The 27160-nt window shown below is 60.3% G+C and overlaps 2 protein-coding genes across 6 annotated transcripts in view; both read right to left on the bottom strand.

Moving 5' to 3' along the window:
* Positions 1-134: 134 nt before the first annotated feature.
* EVA1B (eva-1 homolog B) lies at positions 135-2542 on the bottom strand. 2 transcript variants are annotated; one of them, XM_045476746.1, is made up of 3 exons: positions 1584-2531; positions 1076-1181; positions 135-837 (listed from the first exon to the last, which is right to left on the bottom strand). In XM_045476746.1, exons 2-3 carry the CDS (start codon positions 1140-1142, stop codon positions 407-409), a joined length of 498 nt encoding a protein of 165 aa, XP_045332702.1. In that variant the 5' UTR covers positions 1143-1181; positions 1584-2531; the 3' UTR covers positions 135-406. The 2 variants fall into 2 exon arrangements, with proteins under 2 accessions (XP_045332702.1, XP_045332704.1); XM_045476748.1 differs by lacking the exon at positions 1076-1181 and having other exon boundaries at positions 1584-2542.
* Positions 2543-8424: 5882 nt separating this feature from the next.
* STK40 (serine/threonine kinase 40) overlaps positions 8425-27160 on the bottom strand; it is a 40608-nt gene continuing 21872 nt past the window's right edge. For all 4 annotated transcript variants that reach the window (XM_045476744.1, XM_045476743.1, XM_045476745.1 and 1 more), the window contains exons 3-11: positions 26465-26550; positions 25961-26104; positions 23317-23544; positions 22387-22439; positions 16912-17027; positions 12896-13040; positions 12632-12751; positions 12109-12193; positions 8425-10761 (exon numbers count right to left, since the gene is read on the bottom strand). In XM_045476744.1, coding sequence (XP_045332700.1) covers positions 10543-10761; positions 12109-12193; positions 12632-12751; positions 12896-13040; positions 16912-17027; positions 22387-22439; positions 23317-23544; positions 25961-26104; positions 26465-26550 — 1196 coding nt within the window. In that variant the 3' untranslated portion in view covers positions 8425-10542. The remainder of the gene's footprint in view (positions 10762-12108; positions 12194-12631; positions 12752-12895; positions 13041-16911; positions 17028-22386; positions 22440-23316; positions 23545-25960; positions 26105-26464; positions 26551-27160) is intronic.

The raw sequence follows: 27160 nt of genomic DNA on the forward strand, positions 1-27160 counted from the left end.
GCGCTGAGGTGTTGGGTGGGTAGATGGAGGTGGTCAGCCTGGTGAAAGAGTCGAGGAGGGTCTCAACCCTGGGGCCCCCTGCACGGCAGGAGCCTGGGGGATCTTGGGGGCAGGAGTAACGGAGGGAGACTGACTCACTGAGAATGCAGTTTTCATTGGTCACTTCATCTCTTAACCGGTCCCCAGAGAGAGGCTGGGGATCCTGTGTCCTGTCGTCCCCCACGGGCTTTCTGGCAGGACTGGGCGTCCCGGAAGGTGGGGATCCATGCGCAACAGCACTGAGGAAGCTGTGGGGGGTGGGGCCTCCATAGCACCGCAGGCAGGGGCAGTTCCAACGTCCTGGGGCAGCTCTGAGTTCACGCCCCTGACCAGTACTCAGAGTGCCTCGCAGCGGGAGCGGGACGGGTCAGTAATAGTGCATACGACCCAGGGTGCCTGTGGCCGTGGAGTTGGGCCCCAGCGTGCCAGTACCCAGCAGGTCCGGCTGTCCCGTGCGCCAAATCTCCCTCAGGATCCGCTCGCGCTCCTCCAGGCGCTGCGCCCGCTCCAGCTCCTCCGCCGACGTGAAGACGTTGACGCTCAGGGGCCCGTCGGGTTCGGCGGACAGCTCTGGGCCTGGGAGCGTGTCGTCGGGGCCCAGCCTCGTCACCGTGTCCTCTTCGTCCTCATCGTCGTCCTCGGGCTCCAGGGTGCTGCTGCGGGGGTCCCGGCGCGGAGCAGGGGCCCGGGGCCGCGGGCGGGGCGCACAGGAGATGCTGATGACTAGTAGGCACAGCGTTAGCAGCAGGCCAAAGCAGACTCCCAGCACGAAGTAGAGGCCAAAGCTCTCGGGGTTAGCTGGGGGTCAGAGGGCAGAAGTCATGCAGGAGCCCTGGCTCCCCATTCCATTTAGGGGAGCTCCCCCCGCTTCGAAGTTTGGGGGCCAAGGACAGTACTCCTTATTTGAGAGAGTAGGTAGCCGCCCTCGGGCGGTGGCGGGGAGGGGGGGGGCGGGCAGGGAGGTGGGGAGGGAAGGGGTGGAGTGGGGCCTCAGAGGGGCAGGGAGGGGCCCATGCCCCCCGGGGCCCGCCCTCACCGCGGATGTGTGCGTAGGCCGCCAGGCTGTTGCTGAGCAACTCCATGTCCCTTCGGGGGGCGTCCATGCTGCGCTCCGGGGGTGGAAGGGCAGCCCCCCGGCCAGCCTGCGAGGTCAGCAAGGTCAGATCCCAATCCCCAGCCTAGAGCTGCCCTTACCCCGCTTCCTCCGGGCAGCTCCTCCCTGGAAGAGCAGCCCTAGGGCCCACCTTGGCGACAGCAGCTCCCTAACTTCGTTACAGACCTGGGCCCGGCCTGGGGGACCCTTTCCCAGGGCGCAGACGCCCCTCTAACTGGAGGGGTCAGGGGAGTGGGCCGCAGAAGACTCCGCCCCCTCGTCGGGTCTCCAAATGAGGCCCGGCTTCGACGTCCCGGCAGTGGGATGGAGGAGAGAGACGCGAGCGCCTTCCCCACTCCCAGGGCGGGCTCCCGGCAGAGGAAGCCGCCTCCCTCTCCCGTCCAGCCCGCCCCGCGGGGACCCACCGGCCCGGAGGCCCCGGCTCACTCACCGTCAGCGCCCCGCTTCCCCGCTGCCGACCCCGGCGCGTCCGGCCGCCGCATACACCCTGGACCCGGCCGCTGCCGCCCCGTCCGGTCCCGGCCGCCCCGCCTGCCCCTCTCGGCTCCCAGGCCGCGGCAGCGCGGGCCGGACACGGGCCGATGGACCAGCCGGCGGAAAGTTTCCTCCGAGGAAAGAGGCGGGGCGGGGCGGGGCGGGGGGAGGCGGGGAGGAAAAGGGCCGGGAGAGGAAGGGGAGAGGAGCGAGCGACTGGGAGGAGGGGGAGCGAGGCCCGCGGGGCCGCCGGCTCCCCCACAGGAAACCGCTGGGGAGGCCGGTGGCAGCGTCCCGCCCCCAAGCTACCAATAACAATAATAGTAGGATGAAGTTCTGCCTGGGTGCCAGGCAGTGCATGAGTGCCCTTTACGATATTCTAACAATCCTAGAACGTGAGTACCATTGTCACCACTTGGCAGATAAGTAAACTGAGTCACGGAGTGGTTGAATAATTTTACCAAACGGTCAGGATTTGAATCCACTGCTCTCTACCTCTAGAGCCCCGGGCTCTTAACCCCTCCTCTACACCTTGCTCTTCCTCCCAGGAGGCCCCCTCACCCAGGGAAGATTGCTCCTTTTCTCCAGTCCTCCCCCAGATTTTCAACTTACAACGGAGGGGGCTCTCATGCCCTCCTCCCAGGGCCCAGGCTGGGTGAGTGTGTCCAGCTGGCAGAGATCTTGTCACACAGGGTTAATGAATGTTGGAGTCCGGCTGGGAGCCAGGCGCAGGCCGGCCTTGCAAAGCCCAGCCTGGAACTTCTGGCCCCCTGTGCCCTTCACAAGAGCAGGAGGCAGCGAAGTGACGCGTTTCGCTCCCGGATAAACCTGCCGATGCGGGATGCGGGTGCATCCATGCCCGCCTGGGCGCAGGGCTCGAGGGTACCATGTGTTGTGTGATCCGTGTGTGCGGCCTGAGGCTTCTTCCTGCTCAGACTCTCAGCCCCCCATGCTGGGCCCCCCTTCCTGTGTTGGGGCTTGGGGTGAGGGGGAGGCCTTCTTGGCGGGAGCCTCAGAGAGGAGGAGGGAAGGAAGGGGGAGAGGAAATTGCAGACATAGCTGAAGGCTCTGCCTGAGGCCTGTGGGCCAGTGACCCCCCTCTCTGTCCAGGCTGGAGACCCCCCACTCCCAGTCCTGAGCGTGGGTTCAAGCAGAGGGCAGATCTAGATGGAGAAAGGGAAGACTGGCCCCCATGGGGGTGGGAAAGGACTCCTGGGTGTTTTGTGTATGTGCGCGGAGGCATTTCTGCCCATATCTGTATGTGTGCACGTCCATTTTCCTGTTGTCTCTGAGCATTTGTGTGGGTGTGGGTACGGCTGTGGATAAATCCATACAGCCACTCATCAGCAGATGCTAACTGAGGGTATCTGCCCAGGACCTCCTAGTAATGGGGGTTCGGCCATAAACAGAACACAAATGTCTGCCCTCGTGGAAACGACATTACAGACATTACATGATAAAGGTAGCCTGGGTGTTAAGGCTCAGAGGGTGGTGGAGAACACCTGGAGGGCACTGGAGGCGAGGCCTGAATCCTGCCACTTCGGGATCTTGGTGGGGGGGCGGGTGGGGAGTGTCCAGGTAGGAGTGGGGGCCAGCTCTGAGGCAGGAGTGTCTTGGGGTGCAGTGGAGGGTGCTTGGACTTTACCGTCAGTGTGGTGGGGAACCCTGAGAGTCTCAGGGGAGCGTCACGGGTCCTGATGTACTTTGGAGAGACCCCCGTGGGCGCTCAGTGTAGCATGGGCCATGACAGGGAGAGCAGTGAGCGACTGCGGCCATCTGATCAAACAGAGCCCTGGGGCTTGGCTCGGAAGTCCCCCTGGAGGAGGTGAGGGCATCACCTTCAAGCGGTCTTCGGTCTTCGGAAGGCTTTCAACAATTCCCGCCTTGGACGTGGACGTGAGGGAAAATGTGGGGGGACGGCTTGATGATGGGCCTGAACACCTGAGGGCGCTTCTGTGCGGAGCAGGTTTGGGGGCAGAGCTTCAGGCTAGATTGTTAGATACGCGATCTCCCCCACATACCCAGGGGAGGTGGCAGTTGGAGGAAGCCGCCAGGGGTCTGGGCGGGATGCGCAGTTGAGGGCCCTCAACACCTAAGATGGATTGGACACTCGGGGAACGGGTGGGATCACCTCTGGGGCCGGGAGGGAAGAGTAAGCCGCCGAAGCCTGAGCTCGGATGCTGCAACCTCGAGGGCTCTCCTGGAGGAGTCGGCGAGAGACGGGTGAGGTGGGAGGAGGAGTCGGCCGGGACGAGGACAAGGGCGGCCATGCCACACTGAACGGAGAGCGGAGAGGCGAGGGTGAGGCCAGAATCTAGCCACTGGCTGTGGTACCGGTGGGTTTCCACGGGTGCGGTGAGCTGCGGAATGCCTCCCACCTGAGCGAACAGTGGCGCGTGCTGCGGCGGTGCTTCCGCGACACCCCCTTGAGGATGCTGTGCCTCTGATTGTGCCTCCCTTTGCACCTGTGTCTTCGTGGGGCTCCACGTGCGTGCCCCCCCCCCCCCCCCGCCGGACCTATGAGGGCGGCATCGGATCGGGATACGCTCGTGTTAAGCCGTCAGCGTGCTATGCGGACCTCTGGGGATTGCTCCCTGCAGACACAGGTGTCTGTAGCTGGACTGGTGTGTGACTTGTGTGTTTGGAGTGGGTCAGGCATGACTCGGCCCTGGTGAAGCAGGCGGCCAGGCTGGAGCAGAGTGGGGGTTGAGCTGGTTCCTGGGCCCAGAGCTCCGCCTTCCCTAGGCGGGGGTTGCGTGTGGCCAGGCTCGGCTGGGTGGGAGAAGCAGCAGCCTGGCCCTGGAAAGGTTCAAAAGCGGCTGAGGGCTGCTCCGGGCGGCCCCGGGGGATGTGCCCAAAGGCCATCCATCCCCACAGCCCTCATGCCCTCCTGGCCACCTGCCTATCTGCTTTTCGGCCTGCCTTGCACTGCCCGCCAGCCTGGCCGCGGGTCTGCCCAGCCGCCTGCTTTCCTGTTGTGCTGCCCGGGTCTCTGTGCATGTATCACGGCCTGGCGTGCCTCCCGTCGGTCCACCTGCTGACTTTCCGCCCTGTCTGCCGGCCTCTGACCTGAGGCCTGCCCCCCTGCCCGCTTGCGGGCTGCTTCTCCGCTTTCCTGTCAGCCTGTGACACTTGAGATTTGTCACCTTGGGAGGCACAGAGAGTGATCCTAAGATGAAACACAGGAAAGACAGGTCTTTTTTTTTTCATGTTTATTTTGAGAGAGAAAGAGAGGGCACGTGTGTGCACACAGAAGGGGCAAAGAGAGGGGGAGAGAGAGAATCCCTTGCAGGCCTCTCACTGTTAGCACAGAGCCTGACACGGGGCTCGAGCTCCCGGATCTGTGAGATCATAACCTGAGCCGACTGAAATCGAGAGTCGGATGCTTAACTGACGGAGCCACTCAGGCGCCCCAAGACAGGTGTTGATGGGAGGTCAGGGGACTGAGAGAAACAGACCTGTGGGAGGGATCTCAGGGGGGCTGGCGTTTTCAAAGCCCCACGTGAGACACGACCCTGCCCCCTTCCCCAGTGGCCGAGCTGGGGATTGGCCTCAGCAGCTCTATTCCTGACACTGGGGCCTCCCCACTGAGGGGTTCAGGAGCTGATTAGGTCTCAGACGGAGGAGAGAAGGTGACCAACCGATGGCTTCCTCAAACCTGCCCAGCCCTCTGAACGCCCTTTAGCCCCTGGGACAGCTGCTGGGCAGAGGGCACAGTGGAGTTTGCACAATGAACAGTAACAGTTATGGGTACGAGTGCCCTCCTGGTAGCTGGTACTTGGCGAAGTGCTATGTGCACATTTCACCTTCAGATCCCCCGGTAACCCTGTGTAGTTTGTAGCATGACTCCCGTTGTACAGAGGAGGAAAGTGAGGCTCAGGTCAAGCACGTGTGTGTGGTCATGTGGCTGTCAGGGGTGGGGTCTGGACGTGAACTTTGGAGCCCAAGCTCCCAATCAGCCTTCCACGGGGCCGTTTTAGGTCACGGTTCTCCACCCAGTCAGACCCAAAGCCACCTTTTTACCATATTTTATGTTGCTGCTTTTATGCCCCTGAAATGAAACTTATGGCTAATATACCCACCTCCACATCTAATTAAAAATACAACGTAATATAAACGAAAGGTAATGATCTGTGTTTGTGACGGGGTCAATTGCCGGGCAGGTGACAGCTCTGAGGCACTGGGACATTGCGGTGGTGTCACGGCAACGGTGAAGGGCTCTTGGTAAAGTTCTGAACAAGACCGAGTACCGATTTCCTCCACTTTTACACAGGGGTTGCGTTCCCAGAAGATTCAGTATATGTTATGTGTCTGCCAGTCCTTTGTGTTTATGTATAAGAGGGAGTTAGATTCTTGGCTCTGGTCATTGTAAACAACTTTTCACTCATGTCGTGCAGGATGTGGAATCTGCCTGCCTTGGTGGGGCTGTCTCCGCACCCCCCCCCCAAATGCCAGCAGCACCCCTGTCATTCTGATAAGCTCCCCCCAACTCCCTCGCCCCCACACAGATGCACAGCAAGGAGTCCTGCCCTCATGGAGCTCAGCGTTTGAGGAGGGAAGACAGATACAACTAATAATCCGATATAGGATCTGATACGAGGCTGTGATAAGCCCGGTGGAGAAACACAGAGCAGGGTGAGGGGTTAGAGATGGCCACATGTTCAGGAACAGCCTCTCTGAGGAGGTGACATTTTGAGCAGAGGGAAGCCAGGGAAGGAGCCATGTAAGTATCTGGGGCAAGAGGCTTCCAGAAGTAATAGCCTATACAAAGGCCCTGAGGTGGAATCGTCCTTTGGGATCAGCAAGGAGCCCAGTGTGGCTGGCACAGGGAGTGAGGAGGGTTGGGGGGCCCACAAGTTAGAGGGAGGCCAGGCGTAGAGCCCTGTGGTGTGGAGCTAAGACACAGACAGACATCTGGATGTTATCCTGCATGGGATGGAAGCCATCAGAGGTGTCAGCAGGAGGGGGACAAAATCGGACTTCCCAAAGGCTCATTCTGGCTGCCGTGTGGCCCGTGGGCTGTTGTAGGGGCAGGGTGGGAGCGGGGAGAGCAGGAAGCAACAGGAGGGGCTGGGAGAAGTGGTCAGATTCTGCCTGGCTGGTGACAGGATTAGCAGTGGGTTAGGACTGCAGGAGGGGCAAGAAGTCAAGGCAAGGCTGGTTTTGGAACCTGAGCAACTGAGCCACCGAGACTCCATTCCCTCCTTTCCCCACCTCAGAGAGCTGGGCAGCTCCAGTCTGCCTTCCCTGATATGCTGGAGACCGTGAGGTAGCTAAAGCTGATAGAAACTGCTCAGTTCTTGTTGGACTTCTCAGGAGCAGAGGAGGCTGTTGATTGCCCCTCCCCCGCCCCCGCCACCTTTCTGGTACCTTCCCCTTCCGTGGCTTCCAGGGCTCACAATAAAAACGGAGGAGCTGGGGCGCCTGGGTGGCGCAGTCGGTTAAGCGTCCGACTTCAGCCAGGTCACGATCTCGCGGTCTGTGAGTTCGAGCCCCGCGTCAGGCTCTGGGCTGATGGCTCAGAGCCTGGAGCCTGTTTCCGATTCTGTGTCTCCCTCTCTCTCTGCCCCTCCCCCGTTCATGCTCTGTCTCTCTCTGTCCCAAAAATAAATAAACGTTGAAAAAAAAAAAATTAAAAAAAAAACAAAAAAAAACCGGAGGAGCCATCTGATAAGTTTGGATCAACGAACCAGCAGTTCTGGTGCGCGAGCTGCACGCCAAGCCAGTTCTAGGTGCGGGGGACACGCTAGTCAACAAAACAGAGTCCCTGCCTGTGTCGGTGAGTGGAAAGCCTGATCCATGCGTGTGCGCAGGAGACACCTGTTCATGGAACTGAGGCTGATCAGGTGGGGGGGACAGAAAGGCGGACATGGGGACAAGGCCCAGGCGCGGCCGCCGGCAGAGCCAGAGTGCGGCAATGGCTCACTGGGGGCGGGCGTGCCTTCTGGCCGAGCATCCGGACAGCTCGACAGCCAAGTTACGGGTCAGGTGAGACGGGGGAAATGTGTGTGGACTTGGGAGTGACCAGGGGGGTGGGGGCCACTGGGCTGCCGGGTGGGCGTGGTGGAGGGTAGGCGCGAGGGGCTGGAGGCAGCTGAGTACCTGTAGAGACCCAGGGCCTTCTCACTCTTGCCGTGTGGATGCTTGACTGGGAGGGGGCTCCTCGGCGTGGAGCTCTGCTCTTGTGTGCGAGTTCCCCAACATAGAAATGCGTCTTCCGGGGCACTGTGGTGTGCCGAGGGAGGGGCCGGCCTACCTCCGGCGGCACCGCTCCGTGCTCCATCCGCAAAGTCTAAATTCAGACAAAGGAAGGAAGGAAAGAAGAAAGGAAGGAAGGAAGCCCCGTGGCTTCCTATGGAAGGGAGTGAGGGGGGAGGGCAGTGCAGGAAAAGGCCTGCCTGGCCCTTCTTACCCCAGTTGCCCTGGATGGGCCGGTGGGCGCATGGGCAGTCTGGCTGGCCAGGTCCCCCCGACCCCAGGTGGTCGCTCCCACATCACTACTCTGTGAGCCGCGGCCGCTCCGGGGCTGAGCAGGCCAAGCAGGGAGAGCCCCCTGGGGCACTCGGTGGGGGTGCGCACTAGTGGGTCGGAGACCGCCTGGGGAGTTCCGGTCCCCCATCCAGGCGGTGGCGCCGGTTGGGCGACTGGGGGTAGGGGTGCTGTCCTGGGTTGGGGGGGGGGGCAGAGCTGCAGGAAGCCCGCGCTGCCTGGCTGGGGGCGGGGGGGGGGGGGGGGCGGGGAGCACAGACACACAGGTGAGAAGGGCAAGAACAGCAGACAGTACAGGCCACACCGGCTCCAGGTCAGGAAGTTTTATTGCTCACATGCAGGAAGAGTCCCCGTGTAGTACAAAAATATGTCTTTATACAAACTTTTTTGTGACTTTTTCAGTTTTGTTTTGTGTCTTTACGACAGGACCTCCCCTTGTGTGACGCCCAGTGAGGGCCGGCCCAGCCTCCTCCCGTTTGCTTTGACACAGACCCAGTCAGACACGTGGGCTGGCCCGGAGGCCCAGCCGGTCTGGTAAGGCCCTGCAGACCCGGAGGGTATTGCTTTGAAGAGGAGGGGAGAGACGGCACGTGGCCAGAAGGCCCGGAGGGTCTGGGCAGGGGCCCGGCTGAGACCCTCACAGGAGGACAGTCCCAGGGGCTGGGAGCCCTAGGCCAGACTGCATTTCTGCTCCCTTGGGAGACTTTTTGAAATAAATATAGAAAAGAGGACATCCCCTGCCCCTGCAGCACAACGCCCTGGCCCTCAGCCGCTGGCCAGCCGATAGAGGCAGGGCTTCGTGCTCATGGGGAGTAAGTGCTGGGCTCAGGCGGGCTCCCACAGACCCACTGAGGCAGAGGCATGAGGCGCCCAAGTGCTGGGATGGGGGCATGGGGAGGAAGGGGCATGGGCGGCCCTGCTACTGCTGGCAAGAGGTGGCCCCATTTTTTCCAGATGGGGAAACTGAGGCACAAGGAGGTTTGGGAACTTGCCCAAGTCACTCACAGTGAGTCAGCTTTTGGGGGGGGGGGCGGCTCACACTCTGGGAAACAAGGTCACACAGGCCGCGGTCACCTCCCCATTGGGGAACGAGAACAGACAGGAAGGACCTGAGGGGCCCAGGGCTGCCTGGAAGTGCACACTCAGCCTTTCCGGGGGTGCCTGGAGGGGGTAGGCCGGAGGAGGGGTCTTTGCTTGGCCCTGGGCAAGGCCAAGTCCAGTGAGGGAGAGCGGGAGGGAAGGGCATTCTGGTGAGAACAGTGTTCTGGCAAGACGGGCATCCACTTCAAAATCTCGGCTCAAAAAGGGCAACAGGCCTGTTCTCAAGCCAGGCAGACCCCCCAGGCCCTGCAGCTCTCCCCACAAGCCCCACAGCCCACATGAAGGGGCCTGGCCAGGGTCTGCTGGGAGAGACACCCCATCCGTTATGGGGGAAGAACAGGAGGGGAGATGTCCCCACCGCTCCGCGAACACAGAGGGGTGTGGGGAGCAAGAGGGCGTGCGGGCAGGGCCCGTCTGTCCACAGCCAGCCTGGCACGCCCCTCCCCGCCCGCCCACCAGGCACCCCTTTCACATCTGTCAACGTCACCTCGGTACCACGGTGAGGGGTGCAGAAGGAAACCAGGGTTAATGCGAGGGTGTACAGCACCTCAGAGAAGCTACTGAGATGGGAGAAAGAGAACCAAGTCTAGAAAGGCCTCCCCATCACCAGGAACAGGAGGGACTGGTGGGCTGGAGGTGGGGGGGCCGGCAAGAAGGGGCTTCTGAGCCTGGGGGATGAGGAGGGGGCCCATCTGTGGGCGGTGGACTCCCTGCTGTCCAGCCAGGCTGGGGGGGCGGGGGCGGGGAGTGGCTATGGGGCGGAGCCACCTAGAGATGGGAGAGAAGTTGGTTTCAGTACAAAAATAAATATATCTGAATTCTGCTTAAGATGAGGTGAAGGTTTTCCAAAGCTTGGACTGAGGGGCCCAGGGTCAGAAGGGGAGGGATGGAAACAGACTGGGGGTGGGGGGGCCGGGGAGGGCGGTGGGGAGTGGGCGTTCGTTTTGGGAGCCAGCAGCGAGCTGCGCCTTCAGCTTATTTGTCTGTGGGGGGACAGCCGCCCCGGCCGGGCCGCTGGGCGGTGGGCGGGCTCCCTCCTCCTCCCTCTCACTCAGTCCAGAGACAGCATGGTTAAAGAGCCAGAGGTAGATTAAAACGTCATGATTAAAAGCAGATTAGTTATCTAGGCTTCTCAGATTAAAAAACCAAACAATCAAGCAATCATTCGCAAGGTAGCTTCGTGGTACCTCTGCTGACCCCGTGTGACCTGCGCTGTCCCTGCCCCGTCCCCGCCGCGGCCTAGGAGAGAGTTCGGGCCGCCTGCCGGGGGGCCGGGGGGGCGGGGAAGAGGTTGGCGGGTGGTGCTGGCGCCCTGCCCGAGGGGGCTACTTGCGCAGGTAGCGCTGCGCCAGGATGGCCGCGTCCAAGGGGTTCATGGGCTGCGCGTCGTGGCCCAGCCGCCGCACGGGGGGCACGCTGCCAAACTGCCGCTTGGGCACCCAGCTCCGGGCCTCGTGTACGGAGCTCTTCTCCTCGGCCAGCAGCAGCTGCTGCCGCATGTAGTTCTCAAACTCATACTGGGAGCACTCCTCGGTCACCTTCGCCTTTGGGCAGAGACAGAGACACAGAGAGAGAGAGAGAGAGAGAGAGAGAGGTGGAGGGGGAAAGGAGAGCAGGGAGCCTGTGTTAGGTGACTCGGCTCCAGAGGCTGCCCTCCCCAGGCAGCAGCCCCTTGGACCGCGTCTGGCCGGGTGGCCCGCAGTTTGGGTCCCCGAAGCCCTCCACCCAGCCTGGACCTAGCCTGCTGGCCGTCCTGGGGGTCGCCCCAGCTGAAGCACAGGGCTGGGGTGTGAGCCGGATTCCCCCCCACCCCCACCCCAATCCTAACCCACTGACCTTGGGAGAGGTCGCATTATCTTCCTCAGCTGTGAAGAGGGGCAGGAGTCCCCCCTCAGAGGCGGTCTCGAGAGGCCGGGGGGGGGGGGCGGGGGGCCCATACAAGTCAAGTGCTAAGAGGGGTCTGGGGCTGGGGGCTCACCACCTGGGTGAGCCTGGAGCACCCAGGCAGACGGTAGCAAACCGAAGTGGTCCGTCCCCATGCTGGTCATCACACGGGGAGGGCAGGGCTCTGGACTGGAACTTGGGGTCAAGTCTCAGCTCCACTACTTCTGAGCTGTGTGACTGGGAAGATTAGTTCACCTCTCTGAACCTCAGTTTCCTCTTTCGTGAAAGGAGGATAAGGACACGGGCCGCCCAGGCCTGTGGGGAGGACCCACTGGAATGCACTGGGGGCAGTGGCACCTAGGCGGGGCAGGGCCTGCGACTCTCTCCTCCAGGGTCAGTGGGCTCCCATGCTGTCCTAGGAGGCTCCTCCTGCGGGGGGGGGGGGGGGGGAGGCCTTACGGCAGCCCTCCCAGGGCTCACCGAGCCCTGCCCTCCAGGGGGCACCCTAAGATCACCTGCCAGCGGCTGTCTAGGGCCCTGGTTTCTGCCCCCACCCCAGGCCCGGCACTTTCTCCAGTGCAGGGAGCAGGAAATGAGAGAAAACTGGGAGAAAATGAATCATCTGGAAAGGGAAGAGCAGAAAGGCTGAGAGAGAGAGAGACTCTGTGAGTCAGAGGCAGAGAAATGTGGCTGTTTAAAGGGCCAGCACACAGCAGGGCCAGGGCTTGGGCAGCAAGAGGAAGCTGAGAGAGGGCCAGGCGGGGCCCCCACCTCCACTGCCCCACGGCACTCTTGCACGGCTGCCAACCGAGCCGGATGCAAGGCAGGCCCCAGGCAGCTCAGACCGAGGACCTAAGTGTCCTTTTCCTACGTCAAAGGATGAGGCTGAGGCCACGGCGGCCTTGTGGCCTGCAGGGAGCTGCCATCTCTGCCCCGGCCATGCCTGTCCTCCCGGGATGCTGGTCCCTTGGGACTGGGTAATGGCCCATCTGGCCTTCCCGACTCACCTCCTGGGAGCTGTCTGCATTGCTCATCTGGTCGTCGATGTCAGGAACCACTTGCAAAGGCCCGCTCAGAGATGACAAGGACTGCCTGCAGGGGACAGACGAGTCGGGCTGGCCGCGGGCAGCCCTGGCCCCTGCTCCCCAGGCCCGCTGGCCGGAGCCCAGAAAGGCCAGGTCCCCACTGCTCTGAGACAGACCTGGGGGGATCACAGCTCAGCAAATTCTTGACATGAATGACCTGTTCCCAAGCCTCAGTTTTCTCATCCAATAATGGGGGAACATCTCTACATCACAGGCTGTCAGATAATGCCAATCCCACAGTTGGCATTAACTGGCATGCAGGAGATGCTCGACCCTGAGTTCTGCCGGCACACTTCCAATCTTGCCCATGGGGAAAATCTGGAAACCTGACTCTGTCTGGCAAAGAAGCAGGCTCAACCTCAGGCTGCTTTTCCGAACGGGATGGGCAGTGCCTAAGGCCGGGCAGAATCCAGCCTTCCACCTGGCCCAGCACCTGCCCGCTTACCACGATGCGATGATGGCACTGAGGGCCTCCAGGACATCGGCCGCGGCGAGGCGCTGCTGGGGGTCAAGGACCAGCAGTTTCCGGATGAGACACACGGTGTTCTCAGAAACCCGCCCGTCCCTGATGTGGCAGAGGGAGAGGGCTCAGGCGGTGCAGGCTGGTGCTGGGTCTCTGTGACCCACGACTCCAAGTCTCACTTTGTTGTTCCCGTCCCTCAAGCCTGAGGGCTGGGCCTCCCTCCCCTCCCCAGGGAGCAGGACTCACTCAGGGATGGTGTACTCGGCGGCCTTGATCTTGCGGAAGAGCTCCTGTGGGATGCTGTCGTAGAAGGGGAACTGGCCGTAAAGCATGGTGAAGAGCACCACGCCCAGGGCCCACATGTCACTTGGCTTGCCCCGGTACGGCCGGCCTGTGGGGCACATGGACACGCACACGCTCAGCCCACAGCCGGGGAAGAGCTAAGCGCTGGGATTCCCTCAGCCTACCAGCCACCTGCCTGAAATCCCACCCATGGGACCCCTCTACCTTGTCACTCTCCCCTCTACCTCCACGCAGGCTGATGCCCCACCTTGGAGTGACTCCCGGAAGAGAAGGGATTACATTGGGCCTTGCGAAGGCCACCCACCTGCACACCGGCCCTGCTCTGCCAGGCTGCGAGCTCCTGGGGGCTGGGCCTGGGTCTGTGGCCCCAGCGCCCAGCAAAGCAGCTCACAGAGCAGGTGGCCAGTAGTGTGTGTAGAACAAAGAGCTACCCGGTTCGGGACCAGTTAGCCATCCCACCCCAATCACTATCCCCTCACCCCAAAGCACTTAGCCCAATCTGTAAGGATCCCCTCCCTCATCTTCCCCACTAGAAGGAGGTAAGTTCTCAGATGCAGGCGCCTCTCTGCTTGGCTCACTGCTGAGCCCCGGTGCCTAGCACGGACCCAAATATTTTGCTGAAGGAATGGATATCTAGTTAACTCTCTGTGCTAGTTTCCGTCCCTGCAAAATAGAAGGGAGCAGACATTTAACTGAGCATCCACGTTGTAACAGCATTGGAAGAGACGCTTTTATTTCATTATGTCTCCATCAAACTCCATGAATTAGATATTGTCTCTCTTTTTCCAGAACGAGGCACGGGGATGTCACTTGTCCAAGGCCACACGACCGGCCACAGAAGCCCTGCTCCTCCCTCTTTCGGGGCAAGCCATCCACGCACCCACCTGTGCTCAAGCTCCTCCCGTGCCAGTCACTGCCTGACCTGTTCCCGCAAACAAAACAGAACCGAGGCCTTTCAAAGTTCCCCGCCCGCCTGGTCCTTGGACAGCATTCTGTCTGGCACAGCAGCTGACTCGGCGGCAGCCCAGACCCCAGAATGTGACTCAGCCCCCCAAGGGCATGGAAGAAATGCTGTCAGGCGCCTCAGTGTCACCTCCTGGGTACCAGGCAGCGCCTGGACATCCAGGATCCCTGGATGGTCCTGAAGTTGCCTGGGTGGCCACAGACACCTTTGGGATGGGAGATACTGGTTCTGAAGGTCTCTCCAGGCCCGCTGAGGGTCAAGCGGCTTAACCAATGGGCGTCTATGGCACCTGTGCACACAAGTGTTGTTCCACGGGCCTCCTTCATCTAGTCTGTTCCTTCGTCTGCAAAATGGGACAGGAAGCCGGCCTCACAGGGCCACCTGGGGAGTGAGCGTCTCTTTGCCCTGGCTGGTGCGGCAGGCAGTTTTGTGGGGATGAGCCTCTGCCACGCTTTCTCCAAGGCTGTGTCACCCCGGCCCTGCCGAAGAGCAGCCTGGGTGATCTTGTGCGGCTGACCCCACGGTCAACTCAAGGGCAGCCCCGTTCTGGACCCTGCTCCACCATGTGGGGTCACCAACAGAGTCCGTCTGTGCTACTACTTAGTATGGCTCCAAAAAAGGCACCGGCTTGTCCTGCAGCAGCCTCAGGTGGCTCCTGCCAGGACGCCCATGAAAGAATCGGGGGCCAAGGATGCAGGGGCACCGCGGCCGGGGCAGTGTGGGCTCCCTCAGCCTGAGCCCCAGGACGTCTGCCCGGACCTGGATGGGGGATGGAAGGCCCCCTCCAGCAGACAAGCTCTCCCGGGAGCCCTGCCTGGGCAGGCAACCTTTCCCTGAGCTTCCCTTTTGAGGGAACGCTGAACTTCAAGCCTTCCTTTTGTAATGATAATTGCAGCCAAAGTTTATTAGCCAGACGGCAGGTTAAAGGCCTGATTTGATCCCACAGGACCTTATGAAGTAGGTGCTATTACCATCCCTGGTTTATAGACAGATGTGCAGTTGGGGCCCAGAGAAGTCAGTCACTTTTCCAACATCACACAGCTATTAACCAGACTATAAACTCTACGCTGGCAAGGTCATGTTTGCCCCTTCACAGCTCCAGGCCCGATGCCTGAGGCTACGTTCCGCACACAGAAGAGAAGTGGCCGACCTTGACCTCGGCTCTGAGCCCAGAGGGCAGGACATGTATGTAACTAATCTTCCTGCTCCATCCTCTTAACCACACGGGGAGGGGAGGCAGCGATGCGTTCTGCTTTTAACCCACGAGGAGAAGGGGGCTGAAGGCCGGGTCTCTGGTCTCTGGTCCAGGGCTCTCTCTGAAGCACTGGGCTCCTGTTTTATCCTCCAAGACTGGCATGAATCCGGAAGGGCCAGAGACAGGCCACCGGCAGCTACAGGCAGTATCTGCACACACTAGCCTGGCATCGCTGAGCAGGCCTGGCCAAGGGCCTCTTACCCCTTCTGGGGGCCCCTTCTGCCCCCAGCCCACACAGTCACAGGCCCCACGTCACAGGCCCGGTTCATCGTCCTGGCTCTGCCACCCACAGGGATGAGCTGGGGAGTCTCGTGGAGGGCGTCCGGGCTGGGCCGGTCCCCAGGGATTTGGGGTGCACCTGTGGTGCCTGGATCCCTCTAGCAGGGCCACAGTGACTCCAACCCAAAGCCCGAGGTCCTGGAGAGTGGCAGCGCTGCCCGGGAGGGGCCTGGCATTGCAGCAGAGGCCTCAGCTGGGGGAGGCCTCCAAGGTGTTGCAAATGTTCTGGCGGGTTATGGCAGCGTGCTCCCCGCAAGGACGTGATGGCCTGGGAAGGGGCAGCTCTGTCACCGCGAGGAGGGGTACGTGCGTGCGTGCCGGGCATGACGGCCCCGGAGGCAACCTTGGAAGCTCCGTGTGGAATGGATGGGAACTGATGTGGAGCCCTTGGTTCCCTAAGGTTCAGAGACGCGATGTGGCAAAGGACGCAGGGGAAAGGAAAGAAAGCCCAGTCGACATGGGCTTGGGCAGGAGGCGGCCCCGGGCTGGAGCCTCAGTTCTCCTGTTTACCATTAGCTCTGATTTTGGGCAAGAGATTTGATCTCTCCTAGCCTTTGCTCATCTGTAAAAAAAAGGACTTGGAATATTTTCCTCACGGGGTAGCTGTGTGGCTCTAAACAGATAATGCGTGTCGTGTGCTCGGCATAGCGCCTAGCAATACGATCAGGAGGCAGTCAGTACACAGCTGGCTTTTTCATTTTGTGTGTTATCTGTCTCAGCCCCATCAGAAAGTCAGCTCACCATCCGTGGCAGCAGGGATGTCTGTCTGCCTGTTCAATGTTGTATCTGAAGTGTCTAGAACAGGGCCTTCTATGGGGCAGGCCCTTGGTAAATACGGGCGGAAGGAAGGAAGGAAGGAAGGAAGGAAGGAAGGAAGGAAGGAACAAATGAAGAGTCAACCCAACTAAGGCAGGGACAGAACAAAGGGAAAGATGTCTTTGAAATGCAAACTCACGGTGGCACAGGGTAAAGACCTGCTCAGTGGCTGCCTTTTACACTTGAAATAGGGGATGATGTTCTCGCTCAGGCCCTGCTGGTCTGCCCCACCCCCCTCCCTCTCGGAGCAGCAGCCACGCGGCCCTCCAGCTTTGCTCTGTGCTCCTCTGCCCAGTCACACCCCCTCGAGTGCTTCTGTATCCTTCCAATCACAGCTCCAATGTCACTTCCTCAGGAAAGTCCTTCAAGTACCCATTGTTCACACTCACAGAAATATGTTTCATTCCTTCCAAGCACTGATCTCAGAGAGTAATTAACCAGGCACCGGTGTGAGGGTCACCATCTTCCTCTCTCATAAGGCCCCAAGTTTCGCACACAGAGGGACAGTACTGGTCTGGACCGCCACCGAAGCCTCGGCACCTAGCGCAGGCCTGCCCACAGACCCGCCTGGCTGAAGGAACCAACTGCTGCACACCCCGGCTGGGTGGGGGCCTCGGGGCCCGCTGCCCGGCACACCGCACGTACCGCTGAGCACATCTGGGCTGATGTAGGCGGGGCTCCCCCGCTGGTCCTTCAGCAGGTCCCCCTCACTCACAAGATGCTTCCCGAGGCAGAAGTTGGTGATGGTTATCCGATGTGTCCTGGGAGAGAGGGGCAGAGAATGAACAAACCTCCGTGTCTGTACCCGCGGGCGCCTGGCTGCCCCACCTCTCATCCAGGGAACAAAGGAATCACACCCACATCTTCTTCTGCTCCCCTGGCCCCCACCGCCTTCCTACGGCTGTGTGAGCAGTGCCATCGGGGGTGCTGACACCAGCCAGCTGCCCTTGGTTGTCACCACCTGAGCTGTCCCCTGGGCATCTGAGATCAGAGGAATGAGTCGCTCTGACCAGGTGAGTGCTCCAGAAGTACTCCCGGGAACCGCTGTCCCAGCTAAGCCTGGGGGCTACAGTTTAGGACTCGGAACAATTTCAGAGATTTCCCAAAACAACCTCACGTGACATCTGGTTTGGAATGACCAGAGGTTTAGTTCAGCTCCCTCATTTATACACAAAGGAAAGTAAGTCCAGCAGGACTCTGGAATCCACCCATGGTGCCGGCTTTGTTCCCTTTTGCTGATCCCTTTGGTCATCACCCTTGTCACTGTCAATCAGCATCACAGGCAGTACTGAAACTAATGCTTGTGGAGTACTCAGCAGGTGCAGGCCCTGGCTTGCGTGTCTGCTGTGGACCGTCTGCAGTCACCTCTCATAAAAGCCTACGGGGGAGACTTCCTCTCTGTCCCATTTTCACAGATGATGCAGTTCAGGCACAGAGTAATAAAGGGGCTGGCCCAGGGTCACACAGCTAGAGAGCAGGATCCAAGCCTTGGTCTGTCTGGCTCCAGAGCCTGTACTCTGGACTGACACCAGTTGGTACCCATGTGTCCCTGACCAGTGCCCTGCCCCTGAATTTCCCTTCAGTTCCATCAAAGCTAACTCACCCCATGTCTTGTGCTTCATACCCTCCTCTGACCTAGAAGACCACAGAACCCCCTATCTGAGAATCCTGAGTGAGAGGAGCTTAGGGCTCTGATCCTTTCGTGAAGCTCGCAATGTGCACAAAAGCAAGTGGCCCAGGGAGGACGCCTTACTCCGCACCTTGGCTGTGGGGGTGGGGGTGGGCAGGTAGGCAAGGGAGGGCCAGTGAGGCAGGGCGCCTCGCCCCCCCACAGAGGGCTCCATGTCGGTGGCTAGGCGGAGAAGCTGGAGGATGGCAGGAAGGGCAGCCCCGAGGGGTCCTCAGGCTGCCAGATGAGTCTCAAGGGTGAAGAGTGGGTCGGCTCAGAGGTATTGGCTGTGCGGACCTGAGCACGGAATTCCCCGGGAGCTGTGACCAAGAGGCTGTGCGGGCCCTTCAGCTATCTCGGGGAATTCTGCTGGCAAAGGGCTTGGTACAAAACAAAGGTTAGTCTGTCCTCTGCATTCCAAACAGAAACCTCCAACTCTTGCTCTGCATACAGGCCTGCCCTGTCAGATGCCACAGAAATCTGTCTGGTGGCTCCCAGGGGCGGCTAGAGCCTGAGCGTGTGGGCCAAGGGTCTGGCCAAGGACACCACGTCAAGAAGCGGACTGCTCCAGCTCTGGACCGCCCACGTCACTGCCCTGAACGTGGTGCTGCGCTTCGGCAAGGCCCCCATGGAGAGGAAGCACTGCGTTCTTCCCCTCTGCTCAGATGGCAGCTGGAAACGCATCCTGCAGGGGATCTCTCAGGCGCGAGGCCCTGGGAGGGGACTGCTCAGGGCAGCGTCTGGTGGGCTGGGGAGTTAGATTCCCCAGTTCCAGTCCCAGCCTGGCCATTTCCTGGCTGTGAGACCTTGGGCACGTTATTTAATCTCTGATGAAGCAAACCTCAGTTTCCTCATCTGTCAAACAGAATATTAGCACCCACTTCCCAGGACCGTGTTAGGAAGTGACAAGAAGACAGTCCCAGGGAAAGCATGCGGCCCCGGGCGTGGTGACTAGTATCTGAGTGCTAGCTGCCAGCTCGGATTATCCTTTCCTCCTCAGATGGTGGGCACGCCTGGCAGGGACTGGTCATGGGAGACCCCGGGAAAGACCCCATCTGAGGCGGCAGGCGAGGGGAGCCACACTGTGACCACAGGCCCCGGAGCGCAGTGCAGGCTGTGCTTCCCAGTGACTGTGCCGCAGGCCTTGATGTCCCCTGCGTGGGCCAGGCTGGTGGGGCCTGAGGACACCTTGTGCAGCGGGCAGCAGGGCCGAGCCGGCCTATGCTGCCGAGGGTCTGGAGTCTGTCCCACGGGAAGCCACACGGTCAGCTCCGAGACCTCCCGAAGCTTGGCCATGCTCCCCTGCCCTGCCCCCACCACCCAAGTCGGCGGGAGGCGCCCACATCCCTGGGAGCCCCCAGACCCCCCAGGCTCGTCCTGGCAGGAGGGGGCGAGGGCAGCGGGAGCGAAGGGAGGCAGCTCTGCGTCAGCAGGATCTGCTCTGCGTGAGTCACTCTTTAGTTATGACCCTTCGGGCTACCAGTGTTTTTCTCCTTTTCTAGGAACTTGGTGTGCAACTTGCTTACCCAAAAAGAAAGGAGGAAGGAGAGAGAACCCACAGCAGACCTCATATAACCCCAAAAGGGGATTTCAGGTTCCAACCCTTGCCTTCTTTCCAAAGCAGGGTGAACTCGTCACTCCAGCTGCCTTGCAAACACTTCTCCCCGCTTCCTCCCCTGGGAGTGCTCCATTCTGCCAGAGCAGAGGCCTCCAGCTCCCTGGCTCCCTGGCTCCCTGCCTCTGCAGCTGGTGTCAGGGCCAGACCTGACGGGCAGGCGAGGGCTGGAGCTCCTCCAGGTCGGCCTTGGACTTTGCGAGGGTGCACGCGAGAGGGGCGGGCTGTGCCCGCAGACACGCACAGGGTGGGCTGTGGCGTCCGGAGTGGGTCCCTCTGCACCAGGCGTGCCGCCCCCTCCCGGAGCACCCGTGAGAGGTAAGACGTGGCCAGAACCTCTGTCCTTCCCAAGACCCAGGAGAGGGGGATCATTAGATTAAAGGCAATGCAGCCAAGACACAGGCTCTGAGCGGGGTACTGGCGCCCCTCAATCCGAGGAAAACACACACCGGCACGCACACACGTGCAGACCAGACAGACAGACAGACAGACACATACATGGAGGAGCTGCTCTAGCTGTACTGTCGTTATTCAAGAGAGGTGTGGCCTCCCGACTACACTCCCAGAAGCGAGGGGGCCCGGAGAAGTGACGGGGGAAGCAGACCCACCACGGACACACAGAGGCCTGGAGGACTGCTGTGGTTAGTGGCACAGGAGCCCGAGTGCGCCTTCCCACAACCCCCTCAGGACGCTCATTTAGAGCCAGTGCACAGTCGTGTGGAAGGCTGGAGGACACGGGCTCCGCAGCCAGATGTACTTAGGTGGTCCCAACGATGTGCCCTCTCTGGGTGAGCAGTGAGCCTGTGGTCCAGAGTGGGATGGTGACCGGGCCAACACCCCACAGCAGACCAGGGCCTCGCCGGACTCGCCACTGGTGCCCCCACCAGCCACCCGACACCCAGCAGGCCTCGTCTCCCGGGGGGGCGGGAGGAGTGAGCGGGAGGAGTGAGCCGCAGGCTGTCTAGCACGGGGTGCACTTACGACGGGCCCGGCCCCATTAGGCAGTTCCACATCTGAGGCCAATCTCTACAGGGAGGTTTGGTCACCTCCACTTTCACAGATGAGGACACGGAAGCTCAGAGAAGCACTTGATCCCACAGCAGCCTCTCAATACACGGACAAATCAGTCAATAACAAATCATCAAATGAATCCCCACGGTCTCCAGCGTAACTAAGAGGGGGCACTGGGCTCTGAGCCAGGCCTGACCCCTACGTCTGGCTCCTCCACAGCTTCCCCAACTCTCCCACCTGGCCAGGCAAGGGTTCGAGCAGCCCTAGAATTTCAGTTCCCTTCCCTCCTCCCTGTGGAGCATGACAGGGTAAGGTTTTCACTGCTTCACTTTCTCCAGCCGGCAATCTTTACTCATCCTTCATGAATTGACTCAGACGGCCAGAGTCTCTGCCCGCTCCCCCCCCATGGGCCCCCAGCCAGTGCTTTCTGGTCGGCGCCCCATCGCACGGGGACTCTGGAACCATGTCTGTCTGCAGCATCCTCCCCACGGCATCTCAGGCCGGCACTGCAGGATCTGGTACCCCCACGCCTCCTCCCCAGAGGCCCATCTCCCTGCAGCTTCCCCTGTGACTGCCATGGCCCTGGATGCTTCACGGGGGCAATGGACCCCCGCCTGGGTGGGTGGCCCCGTCACGGAACAAATTGCCACACACACCACTTCTGCTCTGCGACTGATGCCTGCCATCTGCGAGCCCCCCCGAGCCACTGCAACACATGGAGGTGAGAGGGTGACGAGGGTGAGATGCCAGCCCAGAGAGAGTAGGGGAGGTGGGAGCCCCTCCCAGCCCTACACTTTCCTGGTCATGGTGGTGCCTGCTGGAAGTCCGGAGCCCCTGCAAGGCTGGGGTCCCTCCGCCTGAGGGGGTGACGGCCTGACGCAGGGGCCTTGTATGATCTCCCTCTGCCCGCTGACTGACCGAGGCTGCTAGGGTGAGCCACCCAGACCCTCTCCAAGGGGGAGCACCCTCTCCCTGCTGCTGGGAGTAGTGACTTCTGACCACTGAGCTGCATTCATTCCTGGGAAGCTTCCTGAGCCAAAGTAAGCCGCCCGGGCCACAGCCCTCATGCCCAGGCTGGCCCCTTGCCTCGATGTGGGACATCTGAGGGGCCCTCTGGATCTCGAGTTTTCCAGGCTGAAGCCCTGCCGTGACTGTACCACAGCTCCGTGTCTCCCCCCGCCCAATCCCACCCTCTCCCCTGAGCGCGCCTCCTAGTAACCCTCGGGAACACACATCTTGGAGTCTTTCCTGGGAACCCGACCTGTAACAAGGCCTTATTTTGTTCATCTGTCATTCCTTCAACTCATTTGTCCCTTTGTATATTTACTGAGCACCCCCGAGGCACAGTGAATGGCCCAAGCAGGACATCTGGAGCCCTTCTCAGAGCTCCCTTTCTGTGGACTTTAAGACTCCCCTTCTTTTTTTTTTTCTTAACATTTATTCGTTTCTGAGAGAGAGCGCATGCACGGGGAAGGGGAAGAGAGAGAGTGGGGTGAAGGATCTGAAGGAGGCTCTGCCCTGACAGCAGTGAGCCTGCAGCGGGCTCAGATTCATACACCGTGAGATAGGACCTGAGCTGAAGTCGGATGCTCAACCGACTGAGCCACCCAGGCGCCCCAGACTCCCCTTCTAAGCAAGCACCATATTCCCATGTGGGAAACGGCAGAGGAAGCAGACACTGCACCCCCCGCCCCCTGGGATTCCTGGGGGAAGTGGGCTGTTTTGAGTCAGAAACATGGGGGCACTGTAGGGCGCAGGCAAGCTGCTGCGTGTGGCCCGTGCCAACCCCAAGGTTACATCAAGAAAGAAGAAGAGAGAATCTTACCTTTTATTGAGCACCATGTTCCCAAGCTTCAGGTCTCTGTGCACAATGTTTTTCTGGAAAGCAACAGGCGTGTGGTTTGTAATGCGAAGGTTAAGGCCACGGCTGGATCCAGCCTCTAAGACGTGGGCTCTCCAGGAGTTGGGGAAGGCAGGAAAAAGCTCTATGATGTGTCTCCTTAGGCTCATGCCTTGATTTGTCAGCCACAGGCAGGTGAGGACCATCCTAAGGCTTCAACAACCGTGGGCAGGAACGGGGTGATAGGCGAACCCAGGCAGTCTCTGCCCCACCCGGGGCGGCTCCCCCAGCTCTCTCCCCGCTGGGCAGCAGCCAGTGGGGAAAACTGCTCCTCTCTCCGCCTCCAGTAAATAGCCCGCTGGAAAACCAAACCACAGGCACCTGCGTGGATCTGCGCTATGAGATGAACCCTCCCGGTTCTGGCGAGCGAGCAGTGCAGGCTCAGCCTGCAGAAGCTGTGTGCCCGGGACAGGCCAGGCTCTCCTCACCTGGACCTCGGGGTGCCTGACACCCCAACCCTAGGAAAGGCTCAGAGACAGGCGGTGGCTGCCCGAGCGGGACCTCACAGTTGTCACCTTCGCCGGGAGACCACAGGGCGGCCTCTCAGCGGCCGGGGAGTTGCCATGCTGTGCTCCGCCAGGCTGCCTGGGCAGCACGTCCCCAGGAACACGGGCTGAGGCCTGCAGCCCTGCGCCCCACTGGGCGCACAGGTCATCCGGCCGCTTTCTGCCTGGATGTTCTGCAAAGCGCACCCGGCCGTGGGGAGGGGCGTCAGGGGGGACCAGAGCTGCTTTCGCTGAGCAGTAGCAACAAGGGTGGCCTTCTGCGGCAGGGGGACCTGGAGGCCTCTCGGTCACTGGGGCCCAGGACGCGCCGGGCAGAGGAGAAGGGACAGGCAGCGGGGCAGGGTGTCACCTGGTGCAGGGCCTCCACTACGCGCACCACGTCGTAGAAGATGACCACAGTCTCCCGCTCGCTGAGCCTCTTCTCCTTGATGACGTAGTGCTGCAGGTTGATCAGGTCGGCGGTCTTGTCGCTGAGGTCGTGCGCACAGAGGCAGTCGAGGACGAGGCAGATGCGCTTCTTCATCTTCTTAACCATCCGGCTGGATTCTGTGTCCTCAACGATTTCACAGGTGCGGTCCTGGGGGGCAAGGGGGCAGACCCGGGGGCTTGGCCGCAGGCCAGCAGGTTCAGGGCCAGGGGTTTGGGACTCTCCTCTGGAGCCAGATACACACACGAGAGCCTAGAACAGGCCGCACGTGTGGGGTGGTGGAGGCCCGAGGCCTGGGCGGCCTGGACCAGCGGACCGCTCGGTAATGCCCAGCTTCCTGTGTGCCAGGGCCAAGCCCAGCCAGGGGCTGGGGTGAAAGTGGCTCAGGCTCGGGTTTCGTGCTCTGACACCAAAGCAAAGGGTCTGGATCGGGGCTGGGAATGTAATGCCAAAGGGAGCTCCGAGCCCAGGGTCCAGGCAGCAAACCCAGGGCCCTGGCATTCCTCCTTCCATGGCACATCCAGGGATTCCAGCCACGACCAAGGTCCGAGGCGGTGGAAGTCAGGTGTTCTGGATGTCCAAGACAACTGCTTTCACATGGAAGCGGGACTCCTGGGCAGCCATGTGACAGTGGGTAAGCTTGGGCTCAGGCCCCAGCTCCCCCTTGTCCCAGCTGTGGAACATGGGGCAGCGCACCTCACTTTTCCGTCTCTGGCCCCTCATCTGTCAAAGGGACCTAGCACCCTGCCCTCACAACCTCACAGGTTGTGGAGAGAGGAAGACAACCCATGCCTGCTATCAGGAAGTGGGTTCTGTAACCAACATGTGATAGCAAGTTCTGGGCCCATTTTCCTTGCTGAAAAGGTGCCTCTTTTTCTTTTTTCTTAAGATTTTATTTTTTATTGTTTTCTAAAAAATCTTTAATGTTTATTTTCTTCTGAGAGAGAGAGAGAGACAGAGCATGAGAAGGGGGGGAGGGGTAGAGAGAGAAGGAGACACAGAATCCAAAGCAGCTTCCAGGCTCTGAGCTGTCAGCACAGAGCCCAACATGGGGCTTGAACCCACGAAATCGCAAGATCATGACCTGAGCTGAAGTCGGACGCCCAGCTGACTGAGCCACCCAGGCGCCCCTTAAGATTTTATTTTAAGTAATCTACACCCAACATGAGGCTTGAACTTACAACCCCGAAATCAAGAGTTACATGCTCTACCAACTGAGCCAGCCAGGCACCCGACCTGAAAAGGTATTTAGTAAGACAGGAAACACGGGGACTTTCACTCTATCAGCTCAGGGAGGCCCTCAGTGTCATCCCCAGCAGACTGACGCTTGCCTCCGGGGAACCCCTGGGGACTGAATATCCACATTTCTCCTTCCGAGCGGATCACACCTCTTGTTCACTCTTCCCCAGAGGCCCAGCAGTGTCTGGCACACAGATGACTCCAGAAATGCTTCTAATCACACAGGTTCTATTATTCAAGATGACATAAAGCAGGGCCAAGCTTTGGAAGCTATCAGAGACGAAACGCTAAAGAAACACAATCCTGCTCAGTTGGGTTTCATGATCAAGGGAAGCACTCTGATTTTTCAGAGTTGTCTCTAATTGCACATCTAATAATAAACACCTTAGTGTGTTTATGTATGGGAGTGGGGGGGGGGGCATTTCCCCTTTATTTTATCCAGAAAATCAAGCTGACAAGAAAATACCAATGATAGCATGTACAGGAACAGCTCGGGCTGCACACACTCCCATTCACCTTCCCGGCCTTACAAGGCGAGCGTCCATCGCTGCCTCCATCCTACAGTTGAGGAAGGTGAGGTGTAGGCGGAAGTGACCTGCCTGAGGTCACGCAGCCGGCATTCAGGGCTGCCGGATCCAAAACCTCTGCGCCTCCCTGCCACCACACGGCCTGTCGAGGGCCACGTGCCTCTAGCAAGAGTGGCCCTGGCCAGCGCATCTAGCTGAGGGCTCTTCAGAAGCTGTGCGGGGGGCCTGGGCAGGAGGTCTCCTGGGCACCCTGAACCGGGCCTTCCTCATTTCCGGAGACACAATTTCGGTTCTGCCCCGAGGACGGCTCCTTTCAGGGCACAAGGACGAATTAGTACCTCCCCTGAGGGACCTGGCACATCTGAGCGCGAGGGCACAGGGACACTCGCTGGACTAACTGGAACGCCCGGGCAGGAAAAAGGACCGTCGGCACCAGAAACAACTGGTTTCGCCGCCCTCCCGCCCTGGCCTGGCCAGCTCTCCACACGAGACACCCGGGAAGAGCCCGTGGGTCTGTAACGGACTCCGTGCTTTCCTCCCTTTTGGGAACAGCGGGTCTCCTTGGAGAGAACTGTGCATACTGCGAGGCTGTGGCCATCGTGGCCTGGACGCCCCAGCTAACGTGGCCGCAGCCTGGCCTCCCGCCCGCCCCACCCGGGAAGTCCTGGTGCGCCCGGCTGGCAGGGCTCCCAGGCGGCCGCGCGGGCGAGCTGCTCCAGCCACACAGGCGGCCCCCGCAGGCCAGCCGGGGAGGGGGCCCGGGGGAAGGGTGGGGACAGGCAGCCCCCTCTGCCACTCACCTGGAAGAGCCCGTGGTGGTGAACCACGCCATCCTGCGTGTGGAGGAGGGAAAGCAGAGAGTACTCGGTGTGTAACAGCATCTTGCCTTGCCTCTCCTCTTGGCTTTCTATTCCTTGGTCCCCCCTCTCCTCAAGGGTAAGGATCTTTAGGAAGGCACACACACAAAAAGACCAGAAAGCCAAAAAAGACCTTACTTTACAAAGCCGAGTGACAACGGGAGGAGCAGGGGGGCTCACGTTCTGCCATGCAACACCGCACGCGCACTCACACATGCACACACGACGTGCAAGGTTTTCCGTAGTGTGACGGCAGTGTGATTCCTGCTCTGGTGGAGCCCTTCGAATCGGGCCCGCTCAGAGCGAGACTGCGTGAACCCGACTGCCTCCCGGGAAGAAGCAGCTTGTTTGCAAGCGGTGTGGCTGTGAAGGTGCAGGAGGGGGGCGAGCAGGCTGGCAGGACGGCCCCGGGTCCCAGGCCTCCCCCACCCCCGGTGCTTCACTCACCTTCAGCTGATAAAAGTCATCTGTGCCATCCTTCCTCGCCAAACACTGCACGATGCTTGGCACCGGGGAGTTGCCCAGACGGGGACCTATGGCACACAGAGCCTCGGGCTTACTTTTCGAAGAAGCCCTGTCTCTCGTGGCACCACACGGTCTTTCTGCTAGATCTCTTCTTTGGGAAGGTCATTTACATCCACTGATTTACTCCCCTTGTCTCCTGGGGGCCAGTTCTCACGGGCTCCCCTCCAGAAGTGGAGGATTTGATGTGCATCTGCCCGAGGCACACCTGGCTTTTACAGGCATGTTTCTCAAAAAGAGGGGTTTTCAGCAGTGTCTGTGTGCTGGAATCTCTGGGGAGCGTGTGTTTAAAAAAAAAGAGAGAGAGATCCCAGCTGCAACCTGGAGCCTCTGAATCAGCATCTCCCGGGTGAGAAACCAGAGCTTTGGCGAGTTCCCCTGGTAGTCTGAGGGGGCCGCTGGGCCCGTCAGAGCACCCGGTTTGGAGAACTTCTGTACTTCTGGAGATGTACACAGCTCCTTGTCCTTTGATGGCACCCCGCCTGAGCTTTCAGATCATACATAACTCAGACAATGTCACAGTGTCACTTAATGGCGCTTCACTGCTCTTAACATACAGCTGAAACTTCTTTTTTGGCTTCCAAGGTCTTGTACGATTTGGCTCCCGCCCACCTAACTGAT

The sequence above is a fragment of the Leopardus geoffroyi genome, chromosome C1 (assembly GCF_018350155.1).
Source record: "Leopardus geoffroyi isolate Oge1 chromosome C1, O.geoffroyi_Oge1_pat1.0, whole genome shotgun sequence".
Classification (NCBI taxonomy): domain Eukaryota; kingdom Metazoa; phylum Chordata; class Mammalia; order Carnivora; family Felidae; genus Leopardus; species Leopardus geoffroyi.

Excerpts from the sequence above, each read along its gene's own strand:
- EVA1B (XM_045476746.1), bottom strand. The coding sequence starts at position 1,142 with ATGGACGCCCCCCGAAGGGACATGGAGTTGCTCAGCAACAGCCTGGCG. Across the intron at positions 838-1,075 it reads GGCCTACGCACACATCCGCG|CTAACCCCGAGAGCTTTGGC; the intron begins GTGAGGGCGGGC and ends TCTGACCCCCAG.